A 21,573-nucleotide genomic window follows, 5' to 3' on the forward strand; every position below is an offset into this window, starting at 1 on the left:
CTATATGGCTCCTTTCTCTGACTCGCCTGACCATGGGTTTCAGTGATGCCGGCTGGTGCTCCTGCGACTTCATCGCAAGTTTGGCTCCCAGTCCCATCATCTCCAAGCCGCTCCTCTACTCCATCATCTCCATCTCCACCTTCATCGGCATCGGCATCCTCACCAAGCTCGGTTTCGATGTCGTAGAGAGGAGGTTGTTCCGCCGACAGAGAGAGCGAGCAGCTGCATTCAAAGCAGCACAGGTCGAACTGGGGTTCATGCTGCAAACAGACGAGGAAGACTAGAAGGAGGAGGCAGAGGAGGTACAGGTACAGGTAGTTCAGTTTACTCTACATTACATCTTCATCTTCAACCTCTGCAATCTATCTCTTCCTTACACCTCCTCTCGGTCTTCGCCATCGGCGTTGTCTGGCACAAAGTCTCCCTGCACCAGCGTCAGCAGCCTCTTCCCTTTCACCGTCTCATACCGAAGCTTCCTCAAGAGGGTGCAGCCCGTCCTCCTCCTGTCCGTCGTCGTCCTGAACGAAGTCGTCCTGCCCGTCGTCTTCCTGCACGAAGTCGTCCTGCCCTTCCTCCTCCTGCTGCAGGTAAGAATCTGCTCACGGCGTCAGCTCCTGGCCCTCAGCCTCCAGTGCTGCGACCTTGCGCCGAGTCTTGCTCCACCAGCGGCTCTAGCTGATCTCCCAGCATCTGCTGACAACATTTGACAACCTATTGACAAGGTCGCGAGGGATGTCAAACCTCGTCATGCTCGTGGTAACGGTCGTCGAAGGTTTCATTCTGATCGCACGGTCAGAGCAGGTCGAAGAAAAGAGTCAAAGATGTCACATGCGCATGCTCCATCATGTCCTGTCCCCTCATGCCTGCGCCAACAGGATAAGAGGCTGGAAGAGGAGGAAGAAGTAACATACCTTCCGATTGCTGGTTGTCCATGTAAACATTGTTGAGATCTGCCGAGAACGTCAAACACCAGAGACTTGATCATGTGACAGGCTCACTGCTTCTCTGATGATATCTTGCCTGGGCCTGGGCCTTTGCTGCCTCTCTGTTGATCAAGAACTGTCTCTCTGTCTTGGTTATCTCCTTCCCGTCTAGCATACTGACTGTCGATGACCTGTAGAACAGTCAGTGATGACACATCCTCCTCCTCCTCTCACATCAATGTGACAAAGTCACGAAACTTGTGCTGTTTGGTCACGGGGTTGCCTTTCATTTCTAAGGTTGTGAGCTCGCAACAAGCGGAATTTCCAAGAATGGTGCCTACTTCCTGAACAACAACTTTCAGATCGAGACAGGAGTGGAGGGAGTGAGGGAGTGGAGGGAGGGAGTGGAGGGAGGGAGTGGAGGGAGGGAGGGAGTGGAGTGGAGGGAGGGAGGGAGGGAGGGAGGGAGGGAGGGAGGGAGGGAGGGAGGGAGGGAGGGAGGGAAAATGAGATGGGGGAGGAAGACTTTGACTTTAGAGGGTGAGGCGGGAGGGAAGGAGGGAGACGAGGGAGGAAGCGAAGGAGGGAAGCAAGAGGAGGAAGGAGGGACGAGGGAAGGGGTGAGCTGAACGCACCTCGAAGCTTGAGATGTGATTCCACGACATGTCCAAGCGCTGGAGGGATCGGAGCACGCGAAACTGCGAGACCTGACTGATGTTGTTCTTCTGGATGTTGAACACCTGGCAAACCAGCTCACGCTTGACCTAAACCAGCTCACGTCTGTTCAGGTACCTGCAGAGATCCAGAGACCGCGTGGAGTGTTGCAGTTTCAAACGTCAGGCATTGATCTGTTGGAAGTCTCTGCGCTTGGCAGTGCAGCTCTTCCAAGTAGTTGCAGGAGGCCAAACCGCTGATCTCCGTCAACTCGTTCCCTGACGCTAAGTTAGGAGGGAACAGAGTTTGCAGGCTATCTGACCCCCAATGAACAACTTCCTAAGATTCCTGAGCATGCCAACATTTTCTATCCTGGAAATGAAGTTGTCTTGGAGGTAAAGGTGCCTGGACCAACCATCACCTTCCAGGAAGCGAAACATGCAGCGCTCACGTGAGGTTGAGAGCGAAGGACAGGTTTTCTATCCTCTTGATCTTGTTCTCATACAGGTAGAGGCACTGCAGCAGCAAAATCAAGGCACTACAACGAGCTTGGTCAACACCGACCTGGAGGCTGGTGCAATGTTCCAATCCATCAATCTATCGATGAAAGTTCAGCCTAGCTCTAAGAATACGAGTGATGCGGTATCATGTCAAACCTTCTCTATCTTCTTATCGCTCAGGTTGATGTGGGTCAGTCGCTGCAAGCAAGTTAGCTCTCTTTCATGCCATCGCAACACACCAACCTTGAGAAACGCGTTCTCATCCTCGCCCTGACAGTAGTGAAAAAACAATTGAGAAGAGGATCGTCAGTAATAACACACTGCTCAGCTCCATTCCTTCTCCTCTGCTCTCTCTCCTTCTCCTCTCCTCGCTCCTTCTCCTCTCCTCTCTGCTTCTCCTCTCCTGTCTCTCCTATGTCCTATCTCCTGTCTCCTCTTACCTGCTCTTCTCCTCTCTCCTGTCCTGTCTCCTGTCTCCTGTCTCCTGTCTCCTGTCTCCTGTCTCCTGTCTCCTCTCTCCTCTCTCCTCTCTCCTCTCTCCTCTCTCCTCTTACCTTCCTCTTTCTCTGTGTCGTACATCGTCCGATCAGGTCAACCGAAACCTTGACCATGTTCGCCCCCTTGACCCCACCCTGTTGTGAACTTTACAAATACCCCGCATGGGTACCCCACCCCTCGTCATTCAATGACCCCACCCCAACATTAAGCTTTCTGAGGACGGGATGCCTCCCTGTCCTCTCTGACCCACCCGTGGTGGAACCAAGAATTCAAATTTGAACCTGGTACCGTACCCACCCCTACCCCACCCGTTCCCTTGTGGCAGCCGGATCAGTCCCAAGGATTTCCGGGTCTGCCTCAGTCTCGGCAATGGTGCGGGGGGTGAAACGAGCGGCGAGCGGCGAGGAGGGTGCGAGGAAGAAGAGGAGAGGAGGGGGAGGAGAGAATGGCGGAAGCCTTCCACTTGCTGATGTTCTTCACAATGGCCTCGAGGATGATTCATCCTCGGCCATGGTCAGCTCCGATGAGCTTGAAATTCCTCAAGACAGAGCGAGGGAGCAGGGAACGTGCAGGTTCAGGTCGAGACGAGGGGACGAGGGGATGGGAAGGACGAGGACAGAGGAGGTCAGTGTACAGACAGAGAAGCGAGATCGTGAGACGAGGATCTCTTCCATACCTCCAAAAGTGCTGGAGGCTGATGCGAAGCGTTACTCTTCAGTCTCACCTCGGGAGCGGGCCATCATGAGCTCGAGCCCCAGGAGCAGCGACAAGAGGAACCTCGCGCAGGGGTCTAGAGGGTTTGTCAGATACGTGCTGGGCGAGGTGTCTCCTGTGGTCGTTGAGAGTGAGCTCCAGGAGGCAACACCAGACATGTTCTTCCCTAAGGTCAACGAAGACTGGACGCCGCAATGTCCTCCCTTCATGAAAGTTCCTTTCAAGCTTGAGAAGACGCTGTCCATCGGCTTTCTTGTCTGTGCAGACTCCTTCCTCTTCAATTTCACTCTCCTACCCTTGAGGACGATCTCGGCGGTGGTCGCTTACGTGTGCTCCTTCATCCCCTTCCTGCAATGCAGTCGTCCTGTCGCGATCCTGGATGATGTTTCCCGTGCTTGCTTGATGTTCAGCTCGCTGGCTGTGTTGTTAACAGTAGATATCTCTTTCTTGTACCACTACATCAGAGGACAGGTGAGACGGCAGAGAAGATGTGACGTGATGCTCACTGTTGTACTAGATGTCATCCTACATCAAACTCTACGTGATCTACAACGTGCTCGAGGTTCGCTGGATCTCTTGACCCCTAGGGTGATCTTGACCTCTTCTCAGGTCTTCGACCGACTCCTCTACTCGCTAGGACAGGACGTGTTTGACACGCTCTCGATATGGAGCGCGCAGGCAAGTTGGCTGGAGGAGGTTGTGTTGGAACTTCTTACTTGATCCACCAGAAGGAGAATGGAAGATACTCTGCTGCTTTTAGAAGCTATCAGTTCCGTGCGGTCTATCCCCTGCTTGCTGTTGCCTATGTCTCCGTACACTCTGTTGTCTTGCTTGTTCAGGTAGCCCGTGCATGTCATCGTTGAAGGCTGTTGATGCTGCAGACTGCAGGTTGTCACTCTGAACGTTGCGATCAACTCGCAGAACAATGCACTGATCACTCTCCTGGTCGCCAACAACTTCACTGAACTTAAGGGGCATGTTTTCAAGAAGTTCGATGAGAGCACGTTGCTACAGGTGCGACGATCTTCTCTCCTACTGTTCTCATTTCTATTAGGTTGTCTGCGCAGACATTGTAGAAAGATTCCAGATGGTCGTTTGTCTCAGCCTTGTCACTTTGCAGAACTTGGTGGTGGATGGGAAGCTGATGAACAAGGCTTGGCTGCAGGTGAACATAGCAGGGATAGATGCGCTTCACTGTCTCTCTGACTTGCAACGACTTGCAGGACTGGGGCAACATGGTGGTAGTAGTGTGGTGCACAGAACTTCTAGTCGACTGGATAAAACACGCGTTCATCACCAAGTTCAACAAGATTGAGCCGGATGTCTACAACAGGTACAGAGATGTCATCTGGGAGCACATCTGCAACGCCTGGCGACTTCGGCAGGTGCAGCTTCTCCCCTCTCAAAGTTTCCCAGCTCACCTTCAGCTCAGCCTCACAGGGTCGCCAAGCACGTGGGTTTCGTCTCCCTCCCTATCGCCTGCGTCTTCACCCGGGTGGTGCTGCACACGCTGACCCCCGAGCACATCATAGCCATCCGTCAGAACTGGAAGGTGCTCGTGCCCCTCGGAGTCGTGTGGTGGTGTGTCCTTTGTCAGATCAAGGTGATCTTAAGTTTGCTCCTGCTCTCCTCACCCCCTCTAGATGAACTTGTACCTCGTCCTTCTCGGACACGCGTGCAAGCGAAGGATCGTGAGTTTCCCGCCCCTTCTCCTGCCGACTTGTAACTTCCCTTGTCCCTCAGAGGAAGCAGGAGAAGTTTGTGGCAGCCGAGGATGAATTCCGGTGAGGCTGTTTACGATCCTCCTCCTCCCCCTGAGTTGCTTCATGATAGGAACAGCCAGGCTGGAGGAAGAGCCTCACAGAAGTTCCAGAGCCCACGAGCATCCCCAGCTGACATTGACAAGGTTGACATGGCTGACGTCTCGGCTGCTAGGGTGATCTCTTCCTGCAGGAGGCGCACGAGGCTGCGGTGGTGCAGGAGCTCATGGGCGTCGAGATGTTCACGTGCGTCCTCCATCCCTTCGCTGGCTGGCCTCCTCTGACCGCTACGACCGCAGGAGGACGAGGAACGTGACCAAGATGGACGGGCAGGTAAGCCCGTCTCCTCCTCCCTCCCGTCCTCTCATGTCGACTAGCAGGCAAACAAGAGCCCTGTGCTTCATCCTTCTACTCCAGGCAAGCCTTCCTTGGGTGACCTCCGCTCCCTCCCAAGCCCTGCAGCTGATGCGGTTGGCAGGATACGTGAGCGCGTACCCTCCGCAGATGGAGCTTAATCCAGTAGGCATCTCTCGATGCACGTCGACGACCGAGCTGAGCAAGAAGGTGACCTAGAGGAGGAGCTGCTTGTGCTGCAGGAGGGCATCGAGGATAAAAGAGGTGGCTGTAAATAGACGGAGAAGTTTAAGTTGTTAATGAAGGTCTAAAGGTATGGTACATGTGTAACTATCTCACTTCTTCTTCGGTTTGCTCTCTACCACAATCTCATTCCCGAACTCATCGAAGCGAGATGCAAGCTCTCTCTTCTTTCGAGCTACGATCCTCTCCGACTTCAGCTTGATCGCGTTGCGGTCATCCGTCTCCGCATGGTCGTCCTCCTCCTGCGCCCTCCTGGGGCTGCGGTTGACCCGAGACAGCGGCAGGCGGTAGTTGTTCTTGAGGTCTATCAGCCCCACCGGCATCTCGTGAGCTCCCTTGAGGCTCCTGATGCTCGCCTCCTCCTGAGGCGGAACTTCTCCCTGGACCCTCTTGAGGTAGCTGTAAACGTTCGCCAGCTTGTCGGAGGTCTCCAACAGTATCGCCACGACCCCGAACCTCGGGTGCTCCACCTTCTTCATAGCCAGCATGTGCTCGGGGTCGTTGAGAGTCTCCTCGAAGCTGCCTCCCTGCACCACCTGGCTCAGGCTCAAGTCTCCCGCGCTCTCCACGTTGGACGGCATCTCCGTCCACTGCAGGCTGGTCTCCTCCGAGGACGCGTTCAAATCGACTTGCGACACCACCACCATCGACTCGTCTTTCGGCGACTTCCTGTCCACCTCAATATGAACAAGTTTTGATGCCAGGAATTCCATCCCAGATCTGTTGTCAAGAAATCAGCACTAGCACGGGTCAAGGGGAGAGAATACCTGATCTTGATGAGCAAAGATTCGAGAAACAATTGTTTTGCTTGCATGTCCCCGATCTTTCGTCGCATATTCGCTGCAACAATCACGATCAGCAGGTCAACGAGATACATCTGGACTCACATAGTTGTTGAATCACTTCTTCGACCTCCTCTCGCTCAGCATCGTTGGCACTTCCGCTGTACTTGATCTTCATCAGCTCTTGTTCGAGCTCACGCTTCAGGTCTGAGAGCTCGTCGATTCGGTTCTTGTTGTGCTCCAGCAGCGTTTCAAAATGCTGCTGCTTCTGATCGCGATTCAGAATCGCGTCCTGTGACAGGTGGGGATGAGGCTCGAGGCAAGACAACCCGACAGCTGACCTGGAGCTCCTCCAGCGTTTGTATCCCGGAGATGCTCATCATCTTCTGGAACGCATCCTCTAGCCTGGAGTGGAATTTGTCTTTCTGCCGCTGCTGGGCTACTGCCTCCTTGTTGGCAGCCAGGTCCTGTAGGTTCTTTTGCCTGCCAACCCCCCGGTCACAACTGAAGCAGCTCAAGAGATACGCAGACCGGGCGAGCTCCTCCTCCTCTGCGATCAGCTTCTTCAACGCCTCGTCTTTGAGCTGCATCTTTTGCACTTTTCTTCTTCGCTCTGCCAACCTCTCCTCCCTCCTCTCCCTGTAAAGTTGCATCTGCTCGTAGTAGTCCGACACCTGGCGCTCCGCTGCGTCGCGTTCATTCTTGGCCTCTTGCAGCCTGACCTGGAGCAGGTTTATCGATTGAAAGCAGTCAGCAACGAGTCGTTCACTTGCAACGCTCGGATGTCATGGTCGTGGTTGTCCAGCAGGTCTTTGAAGTTCATCGTCTCAATGTCTCTCGAGTGCTTCTCCGACGCGCATCTTGTCTGCATGTGCAGCAGCGTCTTGGTGTATGATTCTTCTTCCCGTAACGCCTCAGTCCAGTACTCGAGCTGCTCAACATTTCAAGAGCATGAGACGACACGACCTGAAATTACCTTCGCTTCTAGGTCCTGTATCCTGTGTTCGTTGTGCAAAATGCTTTTCCTGTCTTCACTCCTTGCCTCCGCATCGATTGCAGCCTGAATTACAAACAGTGACTGATTCAAATGCTCACAGAAGCACACACCTTTCTGTCGATCAGCAGGGCATATTGCCTCTCTAAATCCGTCCTCTGCTTTTTCAGGTCGTTGTACTGCTTTGTGAGTTGCATATTGTACTCGACGGCCTCCTCTTTGTGCTTTTCAAACATCTGCCTCTCCGCCGCCTTCTGCTCAGCTTCGATACTTCGCTGCTCCGCTTCCAGGGCTCTGATCTCTGGCTTCTTGTGTAAGGACCTGCTGTTGCTCATCTTGGATTGACTGCTGCGGTTGAAGTGAGGAGACATGCGACGATCAGAAGCAAAGGAAGTACCTGCCCACTCTCTTGAATTTACTCTGAGAGAGAATCTTCACACAGGCATCGGTCAGCAACCAGAATCTTCTCCATCTCATCAAGTCACCTGCATCAAGTTGATGGGCATCGAAGAGGATGACGTGTATGGTGGCGCTGAGTCTCTTCCTGATCTGAAGGAGCGATCGTTGATCGAGCCCTCGCCCTTCATCTGCAACAACATCAGCAGGCAAACATCAGGTCCATGGCTAGCTCGAGCACTGCAACGCCGATGACAATGAAAGACAAAACAAACCCAGGACGACAGCGAATGATGAGAAAGACAAGAAAGACAAGAAAGACAAGAAAGACAAGAAAAGAAGAGAATGAGAATGAAAGGAATGAAATAAAATGTAGGAACCGAAATAGATTGAAAAAAAAAGAATGACAATGAAAGCAAGAAAAGACAATGAAAGACAAGAAAGACAATGAAAGACAAGAAAGACAATGAAACACCACGACTTGCGGAGCATGTCAGCTAGTCTCACCGCGAACTTTCTTCGAGGTCGTCCCATTGAGAAGCTTCCAGCCTGTGAACCCCCTCGGTCTCTTCCACTCGAATACTCCGCACTCTCGGGCCTCTCCGACTTGACAGTGAGGAAAGCGCTCTTGGCGAGGTTGGTGAACAGGAAGGGGGCATGCGGGATGGTGCTCTTGGAGCGAGGAGGAGAAGGAGGGAGGATGTCGACGGGAGGATCGCACAGGCTAAAGTCAAGGGAGAAGCTGTTGTTCCTCGTGACGTTGTGGGCTGATGATGGTCGAGACATCTCGACTTGTACAAACTGTCTGACGCTTCTGCCCTGCCGCTAGTGATCCGACTGCCGCCTCACTGTCGACTTCCTGGTCTCCTCGTGAGCTTCATCACTGCCATCTCTCTCTATCTCTCGCTAATCTGATCGCTCGTTGTTGTTCACGCCATGTCCTCTCTGCTCCCTCCCTCCCTGACTTGCCGCCTCACCGCCTGCATGCCATGATGCAGGGCAACAAGCGCTTCCACTGATCGAGGAGGATGAGATGCGTTAAACTGTATTAGCCACATGCGTTAACTGTAACTGTACGAGGGAACCAGGGGTCCATATCACCTAAGAGAGTGGGGTCATACCCAGCCTGGTTAGAGTGGTAATAGTGTCCGATCTGTCCTCTGTTCTTTTTTGTAACTTTACCCGGCAGCTGGCCCGGAGCCGCCCGTTCCGAGGTGTATTCCCTAAGAAAAGCGCCAGGATTCCTGTCGGGAGGAAGAGGAGAAGAGAAGAAGAGATGAGGAGGGAGAGGAGGGAGAGGAGGAGGAAGAAGGAGAGACTATGAGAAGAAAGTGTCATCTATGGCATGTAAGAAGCAACATGGAAGCAAGGGGAGCAGAAGAGTCTCTTTCTCTCCCCATTGATCTCCTCCTCCCCTCCCCCATCCCTCGAGTCTATCTTCTTTTCATTTTCATTCCCAACAAGAATTTCTCACACTTGATTCATAAGGCTGCCACCCTCTCGCTCCTGCAAGCTTTTCGTTCTCTGCTTCTTCTCTCTATTCCTCTGGTCGACAACAGCGCACATGGCGAAGAGGAAGGCTCAAGAGATCTGTTTCCGTAGCAGAAAGTCGGCGAACGCTATCAAGGTGCGGAGATGTCTGACCGGGAGGAGGAGGTGTGGTGTTATCTGATGAGAGGAGATGGGTGAGAGGAGGAGGGGGCCAAAAGGGAGAGGATGGGGAGGGTGTGTTGTTCATTCGTGTTTTGATCTTGTTGTTACAGAAGGTACCGAGGTCATCCTCTTCTCTTTCTTCTCCACTGGTCTCATCCTCTTCATCTGTTGCAGGAAAAAGGAAGATGAGAACGTGTCTGCTCCAAGGTGCGCTATTTACCCTCAACCCATTTCATCCTCTTCGTCCTGCACCTTCTTTGTCTTGTTTGCCTTTCCCTTAAGTTCAACTATCTTCCCCCTGCTTCCTGCTTCTACTCTGTTGATATATGAGCAGTACAATATGCTTGAGAGACTGTGAAACTCTGGGATGGGATGTCAGCGCAGGAATTGAGCATTTGACAGCGAATGGACTACTTCGTGAGGTTGAGGTGAGATCTTTGTTGCTGCTGCTGCTGCTCTTGCTGCTCTTGCTGCTGCTGCAGGTCCCAGCATGACGAGGTAGCAGGAATACGGCTGCCCTCCGTTTCTTCAGGAGGAGAAGAAGACAGGAGCTTCGAACCATTTCATCTCGCTCGCTAAGGCCATTGTGAGCTCAATCGCATAAGTGTTGCTGAAGTTTGACGTCCTCTCCCTCCACCACCACCACCTCGTCCTCCTCTCCCTCCACCACCTTCTCCTCCTCCTCCTCCACCACCACCACCTCCTCCTCCTCCTCCACCTCCTCCTCTCCCTCCACCACCTCCTCCTCTCCCTCCACCACCACCACCACCACCTCCTCCTCTCCCTCCACCACCTCCTCCACCTCCACCTCCTCTACCACTTCGTCCTCCTATCCCTCCTCTTTGCAGGTCTACCAACAGCTAGCAGGAGCAGCAGCCGCGACGATCTGGAAGCGATTTGTGTCGCTCCTGTCCTGCACGCCCGTGACGAGCGAGGAGGAGCTCGCCGCTGCTCTCTCGTCGCTGTCTCCTGCTGCTGTCCTGCAGCTCGACGAAGACAAGCTTCGATCCGCAGGCCTGTCGCGAGCTAAGGTGAGATGGAGACGAAGATGAGGATGAGGATGAGGATGAGGATGATTACGATGGTGGTGATGATGTGATGGGTAATGATGATGGAGATGGAGATGGAAATGGTGATGGTGATGGTGATGATTATAGTGATAGTGATGGTAATGTTGATGGTAATGATGACGATGATGATGATGACGACGACGACGACGATGATTGTGATGGTAATGATGATGATGGTGATTGTGATTGTGATTGTGATGATGATGATGGTGATAGTGATGGTGATGGAGTTGATGATACACATGATGATGGTGGCGATGGTGAAGGGGAGGAGGAGGAGGAGGAGGCGGCAGGGGGGGGGGGGGGATGGTAAAAAGTGTTGTAGGCATCTTACGTCCGCGATCTTGCCTGCAAGTTTGAAAATGGCGAGCTTGAGGTAGTGAGGCTGAGCAGCAACGAGAGGATTGAAGCATGTCAGGGGTTGGAGGAGAAGGACGACGAGGAGCTCGCCCGTGCCCTTATTGCGGTTCTACCTGCTCCTGCTCCTGCTCCTGCTCCTGCTCCTGCTCCTGCTCCTGCTCCTGCTCCTGCTCCTGCTCCTGCTCCTGCTCCTGCTCCTGCTCCTGCTCTCATCCCATGCTCTCCCTTTTCCTCGGCTTCCTCGCTGATTTTCCGGCAGGTCAAAGGCATCGGTCCTTGGACTGTCGACATGTTTATGATTTTCTCCCTGTATTCCTCCCGTCTATCTCCCTCTCCTCCCGTCCCTTCCACCTTTTGTTCTCTATCATCGCCACCTCCCGCTTACATCCTGCCCCTGCCCCTGCCCCTGCTCCTTCTCCTCCTTCTCCTCCTGCTCCCCCCCGCTCCTCGAGCTCCCCCCGCCCCTTCCTCCTCTTGCCCGGTTGTCACTCTGTTTCCTTTCACAGGCACAGACAAGACGTACTTCCTGTCGGTGATCTTGGGGTGAGGAAGGGAATGCAGGTGATCTCAGTCTCTACTTCTTTCATCTCCCCCTCTTCCCCTTCTTCCCCCTTTTCTTCCTCCGTTCCTTTTCCCCGTCCCCTCGATCTACCTCCTCCTCTTGTCTTCCTTTTCCTCCTCGCCTCCTCCATCGCCTCCGTCGCTGTCGTCAGGTGCATCCTCGCCTCCTCCAGCTGCCCGCAGCCCAACGCCATCCTTCCTCGGTGAAACTCTGAGATCCCCACCCGCCGCTCCCTTGCCTGCTCCTCTCGTCACTCCCCCTCCTCCTCCTCCTCCTCCTCCTCCTCCTCCGCTTCCTGACCTGAGCAGAGCAAATTGATGACAGTCGCTCGAGGGAGATCAGCTGCCCGTGCGCCTCCTCCAGCATCAGCTCGACCCGCTCTGCTCGCCTACTGCTAACAACTTCTGCTGCCTTCTCGAGCTCCAGCCTTCTCCTCGCGTCTTCCAAGCGCTGCTGCCCATCACTGACCTCCGAATGTCAGAAGGAGGAGGAGGAGGAGGAGGAGGACCTTATGGAGGATGACGCGCGATCGGGTTGTCCCGCGCGCAGGGCGGCTCTGGCGAGGGAGAGAATCTCGAGGATGTTTTCTTCCTCTTGCTTCCAGTGCACGGAGAGCTGAAGAACAAACGTTATGATGAGATGAGGAACAGACAAGGAGGAGAAGCAGGAGGGAAGAGCTGTCAGCAAGGTGGAGGAAGAGGAGGAGGATGCAGGAGGAGAGGAGGAGGTGGAGGACCTCCGAGCTTTCTCTTTCCCCATCTCCTGAGCAGCCAGCAGTCGTCGGCTGCGGGGAGTATCGATCCTCAGGCTCGCAGTCCATCGGGTCAGACGCAGGACAACCTGGAGAGTGAGCATAAGGAGGGAGGAAGGTAAAATGACTGAGGGGAGGAACCAGGAGGAATCAGCAGCGAGGAGGAGCGAGGCAATACCTTGGTCAGGCTCGCAAGATGCTGCAGGCAGGGATGGAGGAGGGGTAGACGTTTGACTCATACTTGAGTGGTGGTCGAGGAGTAGTAGGAGAGGAAGTACCAAGGAATGGATCAACTTCTTCGTCTCCTCCTGGTCCCCTGCATCCTCGAGGGCGAGCACTCCTCCATTTTCTTCCTCCCCACCCACTGACATCCCTGCTCTCTCACCAGCTGATGCGACCAGTTGCTTCCCCGTTGAGCTGAGCAGGTCTTCATCTGTGCCTCCTGCTCCTCTCTCCTCCTCAACTTCATCTTTCAGTTCAAACTCTTTCTCATGTCGACGAGCCTCCTCCTCCATTGCCTCCACGTCCTTGATGACAGGATCTAACGCTAGGTTCTCCTGCTCTCCTGCCTCCTCCCCTTGCTCCTCCTCCGAGCCCCCAACCTCCAAGTTGAGTTCTGCAGCACTTGGCTTGTACTCTTCTATCCCGACATCTTCACCGTTTGCTGCTCCAATTTCTGACTTGTCCTCTTCGAACAAATCCTCTCCCAGAACCATCCCAGTGTCCTTGCTGGCTGTCTCTGCTCGTCCGTCTCCTCCTCCATCCTCGGCAGTGATGTTCTCCCATCCCTCAGCTTCTTGTTCAGCTGCCTTCTCTACTTGCCCCTGTTCACCTCCGGCGCTTTCATTCTCTTCCCCCCTCCTCTCTGCTTCAGATTCTTCTCCCAGCGTTTCCAGCAGAATCTCGTTCTGCCCCACAAAGCTTTCAATATTCGATTGAGCTTGTCGCTCTTTCTCCTCCTCGCTGACCCGTCCAGCTTCCTCCTCCCCTCTCGATGCCTCAATCCTGATTCCCTCGACAGCTGGCTCGTCCTGTTCCTGGTTGCGAAAGGCGAGCAAGGGAGGAGGGGGGAGGGGAGAGCTGATGAGAGTTTCTGATTCGCTTCTTCTCCTGGCCTCGATCATGATCGGGGACTGCAAAGGAATCACTCTAACAACACATAAGACATCGGGCAGGCATACCCGGGGAGAGCGGGGGGAGCGAAGTGAGAGGTGAGCTCTTCCTGTTCCACATGCTTCAGCTCCTCTATCAGCCAGTCCCCTTGCAGAGCTTACCAACTTCTCTTTCCTTGACTTCTTGCAGGTGAGAGGCTGAAAACAAGTCGCTGTGATCCTCGTCGACGTCATTCTGAGTGATTTCAACCTGGAGGACGTGAACCGATGAAAGTGCACGGGGCAAGAGACCTCCAGTGAAGAATCGAAGTCCTCCTCCTTTACAGCTTCTCCTTGGGTATCTTGCGCTTGTAAAGGAACCGCGTTCGCTTCTGCGACTACTCGCACAAAGGCTGTAAGGCCATTCCTACCCGAACTCAAATACAACAAGAGCACTTACAGGGCCGAACTCTCTTCGCTCGATTGACGATCCTCCGACCTCGCTTGCGCGATCTTCTGGCCATCACATCCTGTCTGGTTTCCGCATTCAAGCTCTCAATTACAGCAGGAGGAGTCGTGCTAGGGACAGTCTGAGCCTGTTCGCCTTGCGGTCCTCCAGCTTTCTTGGGTCTCACTGCTCTTGCGACTCTCCCACTGACCAGCCGAGGACCCTCGACGACTGGACTCCTCGTCACACCTCGGCGAATTGCCATCCGTGTCACTGCTCCTCCTCTCAGCCTGATGAGGCTGTATCTTGCACAGCGAGCTGGTGAGTGAACAGGGAGGGAGGGATCCGTATGCAACAAGATCACGAAAACCTTCAATAGAACGTTTGCAATGACGCGATTAAGCTTCATGCTGTACTGATGAGTGGGCGGAGACAGACCCTCAATCACGAAGTTCAAAGGAGCTTCTCCTCACGTATGAAGGACATTACGACCACAACCTTGCAACCATGACCCTGTCAAGACATGTTAGAAAACGAGGCGTGACGACGGCAAAGTCAGCCAACACCTTGCAATGAAACAAACATTTGATATATAAAGAGTTCTTCACAGGTTACAAATGTTGCTCTTTAACCCTCCCTCTACATGCACATCAAAATATAAGAAATCTTCCAAGTCCTATCACCATGTACAAAGCTCGCCCTAGTTCAAATCTACACTCCTCTCTCGTGGTGCATTACACTTGTTACTGTAAGCAAGAAATCTGTGTATCACTGATCTGCACTGAGAGCATTTCTACTATTGCAACATGTTTCTCATGGTCTCTTCTCTCCTTCGCTCCTCTTGACAGCCCTGTCTACGTTTCTTACATGCCATGTTTGCCCTGCCACGATTTTCAAAAATTTGAAAACATGTGTAAAACCTTTGTGACGGTTACAGTTTTCTATGCATGTAACGTCCACGTTACATGCAACGATCATCGTTCCTCGAAGCAACAGTGACCTGTCCATTTAGAAACATGAGGGGTGGTACTCAGAAAGGGTACAAAAATAGGGGTATTTTTTCCCAAATATACTCATGATAATAGGGTAGGGTGCTACAGTTTGCATCAGGGTGGGTAGGGTGAAACTGTTCTCATGATGTCATGGCTTGCAGCGCACTGTGAATCAGGAAGAGGAGGAAGGGGAAGAGGAAGAGAGAAGAAGAGGAGATGGGAGGAGAAGAATTTTGTTGTGAAATGCAAATAGGATCAAGGAATATGAGATGAAGATGTGATGAGAAAGAGAAGAAGACAGGAGCTTGCGTATGTTGAGGAGAAGGCGAACCAGCATATGGAAGAAAAATATGACGAAGGAGAGACCGATGTAGGCCAGAGCTACACTTATCAGCTGAAAAAATTTCGCGATAGGGATAGAGACAGATTCTCAACTCTTTAAAGATCTTTGACGACTTGAAAAGATTCGGGGAGTACTTTGAATGGAGCTGTTCCAACAAAGTGCCCTCTTTAACCTGCCGACATTCATGATAATGCGATGTAACTCGACATCGGTTACCAGCAGGGCTTGCCTGACACATCTGTTCATGTCTCTTGCTGTGCAGTGTGTGTTGCTATGTGTTCCCTTGGGGGATTTCAGGTCGCGAAGGTGCCAGTGGATGATTTACTCTGGATGGCAGGAGCATGGTTAGTATAACCGTGAAGTGCTCGACAGGAGCAAAGATCAACGTCAACGTCGAACTGGACAAAACAGTAGCTGACCTCAAGAAACTGCTAGAAGCTGAAAGTGGAATCTCACCGGAACAAATGCGATTAATCTACAGGGGTCATGTGTTGAAAGACGGCAACACGCTGCAGTCGTACTGTAAGTGTCTGTCTTGATGTTGGATCGCCTTGACGGTATCTCTCTCAGCGGTTGAAGACGGGCATACCATCCACCTGGTGCAAGGGTCTGCTTCGCAGAGCAGTCATCCGACCTACAGCCCGTCTGCTTCTTCCCCCAGCTCCACCTCCCCGTCGATTCCTGGAGTCGCCCCAAACATGCAGAGCATGCAGCAGCAGATGATGTCGGATCCTCAGATGATGCAGCAGGTCATGAACTCTCCCATGATGCAGTCGTTAATGAACAACCCTGAGTTGATGCGATCGCTCATCCAGAACAACCCTCAAATGCAGGCAATCATCGAGCAAAACCCAGAGATTGGACATGTCCTGAACGACCCAGCGATCCTGAGGCAAACCATGGAGGCTGCAAGATCGCCAGAGCTGATGAGGGAGATGATGAGGACAGCCGATCGAGCGATGAGTAACATTGAGAATTATCCTGAGGGATTCAACATGCTCCGACAAATGTACCATAATTTCCAAGAGCCGATGGCAAACGCTGCTATTGCTGGATCAAGAGCTACGAATGAAGACACTGCTGCAAAACCGGATCCATCCAATCCATTTGCGGAATTGTTTCAGGTATTCTTTATCTTCTTGAATATTTCTCTCTAATTTCCTTTTCAGCCATCAGCCACAGCTACTGGTCCCACTGGAGCAACGCCCAACCCCTGGGCGCCAGCACCAAGCACAGCGAGCACCTCCAACGAAAACAACACTTCCAATGCATTCGGTAACTCGCCATTCATGGGCATGGGTGGAGGAATGGGCGGGTTGGGCGGGTTGGGCGGGTTGGGCGCTCCGGGAGGGTTCGGCGGAGATATGGAAGGGATGTTGAACAACCCGATGGTCCTGGAACAAATGCAGCAAGCCCTCAACGATCCTGCAATCCAACAGATGATGTCGGACCCCAACATGATGCAGCAGGTTGAAATATTCTCTTTGATTGTCCACCTTCCTGATAAAATGCGTCCAGATCATGAATTCCAATCCAATGCTTCAACAGATGCTAGACGCTAATCCTCAAGCCCGAGCTATGCTTCAGGATCCGGAAGTATTGAGGCGCATGAGTGACCCTGCTACATTTCAGTCTATGATTCAGATGCAGCAAGCTATGAGGGGAATGCAAGGCGGTCAGCAGCCATCCTTCAACCCTTCTGCTTTCGGCCAATCGAATCTATTTGGTGGTTTCCCTGCTCCTCAAGCAAATCCTCCATCAAACGTTCCCCCTGAGGAGAGATTCCGTACACAGCTAGAGAAATTGAGGGACATGGGCTTCAGCGATCAACAGGTGAGATGCGCGAGTATGGAAGGTGTTGTCACTCGTGTTGGCAGGCGAACTTGTCAGCACTTCAAGCAACAAACGGAAATATAGATGCAGCGATTGACCGACTACTGTCAGGAATATGATGTATGAATAGATTACAGCTTGTGAAGTTGCAAGCCTTTATTGGGCAGTGAGATCGTGGGAAAAACAAGACTCAGAGATGAGAGGAAAGGAAGCATCAGGAGAGACCGTGAGGGGCCCTCAACCATGGCCCATTCCTGATCTACGACCCTTGTGCACGCATCTCGTTCGTATCATGCCTGGCCTCGTCTCCCTCCTCTCCCTCTTCCTCGATTATTTCTTCCCCGATTCCTGCACCCGGTCAAAATCCAGGTAGAGCGGGAGGTTCAATACCCTCGTCTGATGGCGTCACTCCTAGCAGCGAGGGGAGGCAGCTTCTCCGACGGTCCGGTTGGCAGCTTAGTTCCCGTCTCCTCCTCGATCTGCCACCCCGTCACATGAGGGAGGGACGGATGGAGGGTGGAGGAAGGGATGGAGGGAGGGAGGGAGGGAGGGGTGGACTGAGGTGGAGGGGTGGAGGGATAAAACGAGGGATGGAGAGAGGGCCTGTATCACCTTCGCCTTCAGTTGCTGCAGAACTTTGATCTGTGCCAACTTCTCGGGGCTGAGCAAGTCCCAGTAGATCCCCTGGCCTTCCATGAGCGGACGAGAGCAAGCGACTTTGAAAGTCACCTCTGGTTTCTTACGACGATTCTCTATACGGATGATGCGAGTGGGGGTGCAGATACTGAGAGAAGGTCAGCAGCAGTTTCACCTCTCAAGCTTTACATGTCCACAGGAACGTCGTGCTTCAGGAGCTCCTCGGACGGGATGTCATCGACCACTTGCGCGTCGTGCACACTAGTCACAACCAAGGTGTTGTCGTCGATCGCTCCCATCCTGGTGGCAGAGGTCAACAACAGCTCGTCGCTTGTTCGCTTGCTCACATGCGCAACATTCCATACTCAAGCTCGGCAAACCCTTCGCCCTTCCCGATTCTCGCGCCAGTCCGAGGACACACTGCAGTCGATCCGACGACGATGAGGTCGACCTTGATCTCGTCCTCGGTCGTGAGGGGCTTTCCGTACTTGGCCACCCCGACGGACGTGCAGCACTGGCGCACCTGATCGCGGGGGATCGTATCCAGGGAGAGGATGGAGAAGAAGCCTGTGCGGAGGCGAGGCTGGGGGGTCATCAGGGTCTTGGACGCCATGAGCGTCCGATATCTCACTTCCTTCTGCGGAGTATCGGGGTTGACCTTGACCACCTTCGCTTCCTTGAACTCGCTGAGGCTGCAGAGCTGCATGGCTGCTCTGTCGGCTCCTTCGAAGTTTGGGATCCTGTGAAAGACTGGTCGAGGCTCGCGCGCTATGTCCTGCTCCTCCATGAGCCCCCAGACCCTCTGCCTGATCTCCCACTTCCAAGGATTTCTGAGCTGAGAAAATTCTGACATACTCTCCTCCATCTGCTTCTTCATCTGCTCCCGAGCTAGCGAGTCCAGTCTCGCCCTCTCCTCCTCGTACTTCACCTCGTCCAAATCTCTCTCTTCAGCCTGCATCTTCAATGCCATGCAACGCGACCTCCTGCTGCTCAGCGTCTGATCACGTCGACGTTGCTGTGTGAGACTCTGCGAACAAATAGTGAAGCTGCCACCTCGCGCTGGCAGGGAAGAACCGTGGGCGAAGGAGAACAAGCTAGTTGATGGACTGAGAGCGAGCGATGGGGACGAGAGAGAGAGGAGCAAGGATGCAAGGGGCAAGTGACAGGACAAAGAAAGAGAGGAGGAGGAGGAGGAGGAGGAGGAGGAGGAGGAGGAGGAGGAGGCGGTCGAGGAGGAGGATAGGATGACGACAGCGAACAGAAGCGCCTTTATGTGTGCCATGTCGCACTCATCCCCCCCCATACTCAGAGATAAGTAAAGTAAAGTACCAAGTAAAGTTAACTCAATCCCAAGCGAATCCCTGAAGCCATTCCGACAAACGAGAAGAGACGCGACAGAGAATGGCTGGGAGGGAGGAGGGAGGAGAGGAGAGAGGAGAGGAGGGAGGAGAGAGGAGAGAGGAGAGAGGAGAGAGGACAGAACAGAGGAGAGGAGACGTACGTGAGGGAGGGGAAGTGGGTGGGAGGTTTCGATACGGGAAGAGGAGAGAGATGGGAAGAAAATGGAGAGGAGTCCAGAAAAGCAGTGAGTTGGATCGTGAGAAGAGTTGAGCAAAGGAGATATTTGGCGAGGGATGGAAGGACTGCAAATGTTTGAGAGATGCAGCGAGAAACTGAATAGACCAACGTTCAACCACACGGAGAACAAGACGAGATAAAAGGTAGCGTCAAAGAGAAAAGGGAACGATGAGGTAGTTGTACGAGACTGTAGAGAGCAGGTTGGGTGATGTGGATGTATCAAATCACGTGAAACATATGGGAGATGCAGCAGCTTGAGGGAAGACGAGTTGGATTGAGCAAACATGAACACGGTATGCGGACAAAGAAGCCGTGAAATGATGAAAGATGAAATTGAGGTTTGATCGAGAGGTTATGGTCTTGTTGACATTCTTCTGCAGTTATCTTGTTCATTTCTTTCCGTCTGCGGGAGGAATGTTCTACGTGAGATACGTTCATGTGTCCATTCATGTGTTGATTGACACATCGTGTGCTACAGTATGCAAATTATTACTTGAATTTCAGCAAATTACTGGGAATCACCAAAGAGTCAAAGGTGGATTTCCAGACTTCGCAAAAGCACATTCTAGAGATGTCAGACGTTTCTCATGTCGAGCTTTCTTGATCCTGCTCGTGCTCAGGTATCGCTCGGGGAAGGAAATTCCTTGGGACGTTCGCAAACCGCAACCTGTAGGGACACTGAAGGGAGGAGAGGAGATGATTGTTTCCTTCAGGCACTCGAGGACGCAGAGCGGGAGGGGCTGTCAGTTTGTCTCCTCGTTGTCACGTCTGCTCTGATGCTGCTGACAGGTTCAAGGGGGTGGTGCTGGATGCAGGATGCGGGTTCGGAGACAACGCCATTTTCCTTGCCAGTAGCTTGACCTCTGCTGTGTGACTCGATTCTGACTGTCTCGAAGAGAAAGGGTATAAGGTCGTAGGCTTCGACTTCAGCGCAGAAGCTGTCGAGATAGCCAAGGACAGGCACGGAGCTTGCTGGCTGCTCTCTCTGCCGCCTGAGTATTCTCGGATGTTTTCCTCAGGGCCAGGAAGAGCGGAGTGGAGAGCGAGTGTGAGTTCTTTCAGGCAGACGCCCTCAACTTGGACAAGAGCGTCTTGAGGTAACTCGACTCTTCATCCTCCTCTGCCCTGCCGCAGCTTCCGTAAGATCTTCATTGTCACCCAGCGGTCGAAAGTTTCAGACCATCTTGGATTCAGCATGTCTCCAGTGCTTTGATCCCAAAACCCAGAACGACTACATCAAGAACATCGTGCCCCTGCTGGAGGCCGGCGGAGCTCTTGTCCTCCTGGTTCGCACGTGTTGCCGGGCCTCGCATTCTTCTCACCCCTTGTCCTCCCGCCAGGTCGTCTGCAATCAGAGTCAACTAAGAAGTTGGTGTCGGGGGCTGCGATGGATGGAGGGTCATCTCAACGAGCTGTGAGTGCCGAGGATGGCGCACGTCAAGTGACGATGATGAACAGGTTCTGCGCGGAGAGTGGGTGGATGATCCAGGTGATGGGTGGAGGAAGGAAGAATGTTCGACTCTGACGCCTCCTCGTCACCTCTGTCGTTCTAGGACATGCTGCATACGGTCTTTCTAGAGAACATCCCCATGGTCAGAATCAACAAGGGCGTTCGAAGCTTCGAGCCCGTCACTCCCTCCCCCTGCCTCCGCATGGTCGCGGTGAGACCGTTGGTGAGCCTCCATTCCTACTCCTTCCTGCATGAGTCTACTCCGTCAGGCGCGGAGCAACCAGCTCCAGCTCGTGGTAGCAGCAAGTGCGCTCGCCCTTCTTGCCAGCGGGGTGTTCCTGCTCCTGCGAGGAAGAGCAGGCGTGAGGTGAATCAGGTACTACCGTACGACTTTGTCCGAAGCAATCATCCTTGCAGCTCATTGCTCAAACATCAAACTTCGATCTCACATCAGTGACAGCATGAACTTGAATTCAAACTTGAATATGTTTCACAGTAATAAAACTCCCTCGTCAATACTTGAACATGTTTCACAGTAATAAAACTCCCTCGTCAATACTTGAATATGTTTCACAGTAATCAAACTCCCTCGTCACTATACATGTGATTCAATTCTTCGAATATGATTGTCATAAGATGACAGCAATAGATTATGTGTTACGTGACCACAATAGACCAAGTCTGCCTCAGAGTGTGAAGTCGCAATGGATGGGATGTATCACAGGTTCTTGTCGTGCACGTAGAGCTGCTGCTGCTGCTCCTCCTCTCCTCTGTCTTCTTGCTCCTGATCTCCTCCTCCTCCTCCTCCTCCTCCTCCTCCTCCTCTCTTTGTTGGCTCTGCCCGTGCTGTCGGTACCTGCTCTTTCCGTCCCACATTCAAGCTCTCCTGGTTCCCAACCAGGTTCAAAGCATTCAATGGCAGCAAGATCCTCAGCGCAAGCAAGAGTTTCATGCTCTGATTCTTTCACTCTGGCTGGCAAGCGAAGTG

General features: G+C 53.0%; 7 protein-coding genes across 7 annotated transcripts; 3 read left to right on the forward strand and 4 right to left on the reverse strand.

Annotated features, from left to right (window-relative positions):
- Positions 1-373: 373 nt before the first annotated feature.
- Positions 374-2,688, reverse strand: GUITHDRAFT_134559 (hypothetical protein; the record flags this gene model as incomplete). The annotated part of the gene is made up of 16 exons (XM_005838597.1): positions 374-424; positions 468-595; positions 642-690; positions 742-780; positions 829-863; positions 912-950; positions 999-1,114; positions 1,158-1,267; positions 1,559-1,663; positions 1,716-1,855; positions 1,900-1,982; positions 2,029-2,093; positions 2,142-2,174; positions 2,234-2,275; positions 2,321-2,347; positions 2,632-2,688. 16 exons carry the CDS (start codon positions 2,686-2,688, stop codon positions 374-376), a joined length of 1,119 nt encoding a protein of 372 aa, XP_005838654.1.
- A 256-nt stretch (positions 2,689-2,944) lies between these two features.
- GUITHDRAFT_134560 (hypothetical protein) lies at positions 2,945-5,622 on the forward strand (the record flags this gene model as incomplete). The annotated part of the gene is made up of 15 exons (XM_005838598.1): positions 2,945-3,760; positions 3,807-3,851; positions 3,899-3,985; positions 4,018-4,128; positions 4,178-4,303; positions 4,344-4,454; positions 4,513-4,674; positions 4,722-4,892; positions 4,933-4,980; positions 5,033-5,073; positions 5,129-5,195; positions 5,243-5,295; positions 5,349-5,382; positions 5,430-5,481; positions 5,528-5,622. 15 exons carry the CDS (start codon positions 2,945-2,947, stop codon positions 5,620-5,622), a joined length of 2,019 nt encoding a protein of 672 aa, XP_005838655.1.
- A 53-nt stretch (positions 5,623-5,675) lies between these two features.
- GUITHDRAFT_161587 (hypothetical protein) lies at positions 5,676-8,833 on the reverse strand. Its single transcript, XM_005838599.1, has 11 exons — positions 8,326-8,833; positions 7,908-8,009; positions 7,820-7,854; positions 7,536-7,770; positions 7,405-7,488; positions 7,198-7,359; positions 6,960-7,150; positions 6,770-6,911; positions 6,534-6,720; positions 6,414-6,486; positions 5,676-6,366 (listed from the first exon to the last, which is right to left on the reverse strand). Exons 1-11 carry the CDS (start codon positions 8,602-8,604, stop codon positions 5,739-5,741), a joined length of 2,118 nt encoding a protein of 705 aa, XP_005838656.1. The 5' UTR covers positions 8,605-8,833; the 3' UTR covers positions 5,676-5,738.
- A 1,230-nt stretch (positions 8,834-10,063) lies between these two features.
- Positions 10,064-14,162, reverse strand: GUITHDRAFT_134562 (hypothetical protein; the record flags this gene model as incomplete). Its single annotated transcript, XM_005838600.1, has 12 exons — positions 10,064-10,300; positions 10,876-10,926; positions 11,015-11,098; positions 11,287-11,372; positions 11,554-11,701; positions 11,764-11,926; positions 11,972-12,078; positions 12,200-12,303; positions 12,600-13,347; positions 13,489-13,524; positions 13,618-13,718; positions 13,766-14,162. The coding sequence occupies 12 exons, from the start codon at positions 14,160-14,162 to the stop codon at positions 10,064-10,066; spliced, it is 2,262 nt and encodes a 753-aa protein (XP_005838657.1).
- A 1,170-nt stretch (positions 14,163-15,332) lies between these two features.
- GUITHDRAFT_102943 (hypothetical protein) lies at positions 15,333-17,040 on the forward strand (the record flags this gene model as incomplete). Its single annotated transcript, XM_005838601.1, has 7 exons — positions 15,333-15,385; positions 15,426-15,610; positions 15,659-15,695; positions 15,750-16,212; positions 16,258-16,557; positions 16,607-16,921; positions 16,966-17,040. 7 exons carry the CDS (start codon positions 15,333-15,335, stop codon positions 17,038-17,040), a joined length of 1,428 nt encoding a protein of 475 aa, XP_005838658.1.
- Positions 17,041-17,304: 264 nt separating this feature from the next.
- Positions 17,305-18,515, reverse strand: GUITHDRAFT_65938 (hypothetical protein; the record flags this gene model as incomplete). The annotated part of the gene is made up of 5 exons (XM_005838602.1): positions 17,305-17,400; positions 17,534-17,605; positions 17,651-17,705; positions 17,747-17,857; positions 17,905-18,515. The coding sequence occupies 5 exons, from the start codon at positions 18,513-18,515 to the stop codon at positions 17,305-17,307; spliced, it is 945 nt and encodes a 314-aa protein (XP_005838659.1).
- A 947-nt stretch (positions 18,516-19,462) lies between these two features.
- Positions 19,463-20,956, forward strand: GUITHDRAFT_102945 (hypothetical protein; the record flags this gene model as incomplete). The annotated part of the gene is made up of 12 exons (XM_005838603.1): positions 19,463-19,473; positions 19,516-19,558; positions 19,614-19,708; positions 19,756-19,804; positions 19,849-19,877; positions 19,925-20,005; positions 20,155-20,232; positions 20,298-20,421; positions 20,476-20,549; positions 20,594-20,624; positions 20,689-20,808; positions 20,855-20,956. 12 exons carry the CDS (start codon positions 19,463-19,465, stop codon positions 20,954-20,956), a joined length of 837 nt encoding a protein of 278 aa, XP_005838660.1.
- Positions 20,957-21,573: the final 617 nt, after the last annotated feature.

This window comes from Guillardia theta (genome assembly GCF_000315625.1).
Source record: "Guillardia theta CCMP2712 unplaced genomic scaffold GUITHscaffold_11, whole genome shotgun sequence".
Taxonomy (NCBI): Eukaryota; class Cryptophyceae; order Pyrenomonadales; family Geminigeraceae; genus Guillardia; species Guillardia theta.